The sequence below is a fragment of the Glycine soja genome, chromosome 12, assembly GCF_004193775.1.
Source record: "Glycine soja cultivar W05 chromosome 12, ASM419377v2, whole genome shotgun sequence".
Classification (NCBI taxonomy): Eukaryota; Viridiplantae; Streptophyta; class Magnoliopsida; order Fabales; family Fabaceae; genus Glycine; species Glycine soja.
The window spans coordinates 4,932,394-4,938,186 of NC_041013.1; the positions used below are offsets into that span (position 1 = coordinate 4,932,394).

At 31.2% G+C, this 5,793-nt stretch overlaps 1 protein-coding gene across 1 annotated transcript; it reads left to right on the forward strand.

Moving 5' to 3' along the window:
• Window positions 1–2,739: 2,739 nt before the first annotated feature.
• On the forward strand, window positions 2,740–5,793 carry LOC114379445 (legumin type B-like). Its single transcript, XM_028338106.1, has 4 exons — window positions 2,740–3,041; window positions 3,901–4,445; window positions 4,567–4,742; window positions 5,491–5,793. The coding sequence occupies exons 1-4, from the start codon at window positions 2,846–2,848 to the stop codon at window positions 5,642–5,644; spliced, it is 1,071 nt and encodes a 356-aa protein (XP_028193907.1). The 5' UTR covers window positions 2,740–2,845; the 3' UTR covers window positions 5,645–5,793.

Consider the following 5,793-nt stretch of genomic DNA (forward strand, 5'->3'; position numbering starts at 1 on the left):
GAGAACGAGAAATTTACAATAATTCAATAATTCATGTAATATTGTTGAATCAATTGACTTAAACTCCTCTTAGTAATTCATGTATCCTTATTTCGATCATTGTAATTGAAAATTTATTTATGTAGTGTTTATCATTAGTATCTTTGTAGGTGTATGAATTAATTTGGACCCTCACACATGCAACACCACAATGGGTGTTTCTATTTGTACTCTTATTCTTTTCACACCCTTTCTTTTCCGTAAATTTTTATTTCAAAAACACTCCTCTTCCCTCCTCTCCTACATTTTCCTCTTCGCACCCTTCTTCTAACCCAGTCACTGTGTCATTGTCCCTCTCTTCTCTATCAACCTTTTTGCACCCCTTTTGTCTTTTTCCTAGTCCTCTCTCTGTCCCCCTCTGTTGTATCTTGTTGGGTGCAGGTGTTATTTTCTTTTTTCCATTTTGGATTCTAGATTCTAGATTTACCCAGTTTTCAGAACTTTTTTTAAATAATAAATGTTTTAAAGTTTAGTTTCTAGAATTTATTTGAAATTTTACACTTTCGGAAGCTTACCAAAGAAAATGTTGGGATCGCTGAAAGTGTGATTTGGAAGGGAATATAAAAATAATATTAGGAGAAATTTTGAATTTTTTTAGTGAAATTTACACTTTTTATACTTTATTTTAATTCAATAAATTTTTAAATTAAAATAGAATATAAACTGTATGGATCTCATAGAATTTATTGTATATTATTTTTCTCCTTCAAAATGAACACACACTAAAGATAATCAGTGGTAGGCTTGAGCTTTTCAGTTAGCACTCATGTAGGAGAAAACGTAGTGCTAGATGATGGGATTGCCGTAAAATACTCGCCGATCTTTTGGAGAAAGCATAGACTTTTGAAAATTAGTTTATAAAAGTGTTACAATGGTAAATTGGTGAGACTTTCGGAAATTAATTTTTAAAGGGAAATGCTTTTTATACCAAACAAAATTGGTATTAAAAGAAGCACGAATGATGCGGCTTGGGTTTGATTTATAATCGTAACTTTGTTTTTTTTTTCTTCTTGTGTTTGATTTTTTTAAATTTAAAAGGATCCTTCTTAATTATTGGATATCCAAAATATAATAGTCTGCGATAAAATTATTAATTCAGCAACGCAAAAAAAAAAAAACCTTTTAGAAACTTCATAATCGAATTGCATAAATGATTTTCAGAAGATAAAGCAAACTGAAGGGACCTTTTATATATCTTTCATATTTTTTTTTACAAAGGAAATAAAAAGAGAAAAAAAAACTACATGACAGAAAGAAAGTCTCATCTCTTTTATATATCTTTGGTAGGAGAGCATCCATGATTAGTGGGATAAAATCTCAAGAATAAAAAATCTCTTATTTTATAAAAATATTTTAATTTATTATTTTTAAAATAATTACGCATCAGGATTATATATATATATATATATATATATATATATATATATATATATATTTTTAGTTAGTTAGTTGTGTTAAATTTTTGTTGCTTAGACTGTGATATTTTAAGAAATTCACAAATCTTTCATAAATGTTTTGTTAGTTACACTATGTTTAACATCATCTTATGTCGAATAAATTTGTTAAGCTAGCATATTTGTGCATCAAAGTCAACTAAAATTTAAATATAGATTAAATTTTCCAGTAAAAAAATATAGATGAAATTTTATTCAATCATGACAACCATTTGTGCAACTATTATTACTTACTTGATATTTGGTTTCTCCAGAAGATATATATAAAACTAAAATAATGTATCACCACAAGACTATCAAGTGGATTGCCATGTGTAACTTTTTTAGCCTAAGTACTTTTGCATTCTTCCCCGTAGTAATCATATACGAGATTCTATAAAGATGCATTTTGTATTTTGTCAATGCCTAATCCTTTCATTCCTCCGGTCTTCAACAAAGTGCTAATTAAGGAAGAAGAAAAACAATTCTTCTGAGTTCAGGGGTCTCCAAAGATTAGATTTCTTTAATTTCGAGGAAAAAAATTGAATTAAATTATTTTTATAATACAATCAATTAGTTTTGATCCAATTATAAATTAAAATATAGTCTAAGTTTTTTTTTAACTAGTGTAAATTACTTTGGATTTATTGATATTTTAATATAAATTACATATGTTTTTATGTGAGATAATTATCTTTGTGTTAAATAGAATTTAAGAATGATAAAACTTTCTATCTAAATATATAACACATTTACTTATTTAGAATTCTAACTCAACACCCATTAAACAATAAAAACAACCTAATGTCTTTGGATCTATGCGTTATTTAATTAACAATTTTTTTTATTAGAATAAAGATATATAAATATAATTATCAAGTTATGCAAGTTTATTTTTTTTAATAATCATCTTATTGGTACAATATGTTTTTTCATACTTTAAATTCGAAACTTTATTTATTCAATACCATTCGAATCATTCGAATCAATGACTTAGTTATAAAAGTTTATTTGATTAGTTATGTTATTATTAGCACCAAATACTCTAGTATTTTAATCAATGAAAGCATATACACTCTAAAGATCAAAGTTGTCGTATAAAAAAAAATATCAAAGTTATCTTTGTTTTACACGGTATATTTTTTCTATGATCCATCATTATTATGATACCGAATTGGATTAGATTTTTTTGTTAAGAAAACAATCTAAACTGAATTGAATTAAACCGTAAGTTGTTTTGATATCTTTGCTTTATAGTTACGATTTCTGGGAATCTTTAAACTTTATATTGCTCTATATATAGACAACACATATAGACTGTTGTGTGATACACTGATACCTCTGCTTTTGCTTTGTTTTGCTCTTCTTTTGTAATGGAAATTGATCTTTCTCCCCAGTTGGCCAAGAAGGTGTATGAAAGCAATGGTGGGTCTTACCATGCATGGTCCCCTTCTGAGCTTCCCATGTTGCCTGAAGGGAACATTGGTGCTGCCAAACTAGCTCTTCAAAAAAATGGTTTTGCCCTTCCTTGTTACTCTGACTCTTCCAAGGTTGCATATGTTCTCCAAGGTGAAGTTTTATAACCTTTTCTCTTTTTTATATCTGATTTGATTCCTTTACTCCTCTTATCATCTACAACGAATTTTAAAATTAAAAAAGTGATATCTTTTTACTTGTGAATGTGACTGAAGAAGTGAAGATCCTTTATTTTTTTTTAGTAATGATCGTGAACAATTTCTCTATACGAATCACCTCATTAACATTTATTATTATTGACTCAACTAGACTAGAGTTTGATAGTTGTGCTTTCTCTGCCACACCGTTTTAATAATATTTCAAGCAATCGTAATTATTATGTTTTGCTGATTGTATAAATATATGCATATTGTATCTGTTTCATGCTATAGGTATATGTACTATTTTATAGATGCCCTTTTTTTTCCTGTTTAACTTATTGTCAATTCCAATGTTTTAAGGCAGGGGTGCTGTTGTGTCACCATTTTTGATATTGTGAAAATTGTCAATATATAATACTAGTGTAGCCACAATTGAACATGTAGTTGCATAAAAAGTCTTAAATTCTTAGATGTTGCGCTGCAATTATAATTGTTGATGATCGTTTTTCAAAATCCTGGTGAATATTCTGTGTTATGTTTCCTAGAGCATATGTACTTGCCAACACGAATAATAATTATTTAGGGGAGATGATGATACATTTGACGTGAAAATTTTATGTTATGCTTGACATTAATGAAGTAGACCACTTCTGGAAAACAGTAAAAGTTCATTGAGTGAAAATTATACCCAATTTTTGCCCATAACAAGATTATATAAATATTAACAAGAGAGGAGGAACCGTTCTGATTATTTGTAGTGATTCATTATTCTGATTATAGGCAGATTTTTAAATGTGAACTTGCCAAAACAGGAAGTGGAGTTGCAGGAATTGTGCTCCCTGAATCAGAAGAGAAGGTGGTTGCAATTAAGAAGGGTGATGCTTTGGCACTCCCTTTTGGTGTGATAACCTGGTGGTACAACAAGGAGGACACTGAGTTGGTTGTTCTGTTCTTAGGTGACACTTCAAAAGCCCACAAGACTGGTGAATTCACTGATTTTTACCTAACTGGTTCCAATGGAATCTTCACTGGCTTCTCAACTGAGTTCGTGGGAAGGGCTTGGGACTTAGAAGAGAAGGATGTGAAGACCCTTGTTGGAAAACAATCAGGCAAGATCATTGTGAAGCTTGAAGGCAACATCAATCTTCCTGAGCCCAAAGAGGAACATAGAAAGGGCATGGCATTGAACTGTGAAGAGGCTCCATTGGATGTTGACATTAAGAATGGTGGAAGGGTTGTGGTGTTGAACACCAAGAACCTTCCCTTGGTTGGTGAGGTTGGTCTAGGAGCAGACCTTGTGAGGCTGGATGGAAATGCCATGTGTTCTCCAGGATTCTCTTGTGATTCTGCCTTTCAGGTTTTTTATCGGCAAATGTTAATTGATAGTTTTCGTAAACAGGAGGAATCAAATCTAGGATTTTTCCTTTTTTTCTTTCTTTCTTACCTATCCAAACAACCGTATATCTCTTGCGTTTCAGGTCACCTACATCGTCAGAGGAAGTGGTCGTGCTCAGGTTGTTGGTGCTGATGGTTGCAGGGTTTTGGAGACAACTGTGAAGGCTGGTAATTTGTTCATTGTGCCAAGGTTTTTTGTTGTCTCAAAGATTGCTGACTCTGATGGATTGGAGTGGTTCTCTATCATCACCACCCCCAAGTGAGTTTTTCTAACTTTTTTTTCTTAACGTTGTTGCCAATATTATTATGCATTGCTGCTATAACATCTGATCAAAGAAACACTCATCTCCTGTCTACTCATAGGTGGGTTTTGAATATTTTGTCCTCATCAGCCACCACTTTTTATGTTTACGGAAGGCACTCTTGACATAAGAGCTTCCATGTTTCTTCTTCTGAATTGTTATTATATAACTACATATACATATACTACTAATAAGCAGGATTAAAAATAAACTACCATTGCCATTGTTGATTTGCTGATTCATTAATTTATTTATTTATTTATTGTGTGGAGAATATACAGTTCATCATATGCTTACCTTATGAGAACTGTTGAAGTAAAACTTGAGTGCTCATTGAGAAACAATATCAAAAACACTTAAGTAACTGAATTTTAAGTTTTGTCCTTTTGTTTTCTTTCTGTGGAGACACTTGTTAGTGGTAAGTGCTAACTGGTAAGCTAGCTGATTGTAGTGAACTAGTGATCATGCTTAACATGCCAATTAGTGATTAAAGAGCAATCATACTTGTACTTGTTTTCTACTTAGTAATTTGTCTGGAAATTTTTTGCATCAAGAGAGGTGTTACTAAATTTATGCTTTCAAGTAAAAATTGTCTTAAATAAAACGTGTGACATATTGCTCATTTCTCTTTGCTTGTATCTAGTTGTGTCAATGCATCATGCATATTAATTCTAACAAAGCTTATTATGATTGTTGTTGAATTAGTCCTGTGTTTACTCACCTTGCTGGAAGTATTGGGGCGTGGAAGGCTCTTTCACCCACGGTTCTGCAGGCATCTTTCAATGTAGATGCAGGACTTGAGCAACTCTTCCGTTCAAAGAGAAATGCTGATGCCATTTTCTTCCCTCCTCCAAATTAAATTAGCATTTTCTTAGCATGTTTATCTAGCTGGAACTTTTGAATTAGTTTCAGGTTTTTAATGTAGTTCTTCTTAAGTAATTTATAAATTTCTTTTGGGTTTGTAAGGAATTGACTACTTGTTATTTAATCTGAACTTTATTTTAATCC

Bases quoted from the DNA above. Each gene is read 5' to 3' on its own strand.
- LOC114379445 (XM_028338106.1), top strand. From the start codon at position 2,846: ATGGAAATTGATCTTTCTCCCCAGTTGGCCAAGAAGGTGTATGAAAGC. The intron at 3,042-3,900 runs GTGAAGTTTTAT...TTGCCAAAACAG, and splicing joins GGTTGCATATGTTCTCCAAG to GAAGTGGAGTTGCAGGAATT. The intron at 4,743-5,490 runs GTGAGTTTTTCT...TTGTTGAATTAG, and splicing joins TCTATCATCACCACCCCCAA to TCCTGTGTTTACTCACCTTG.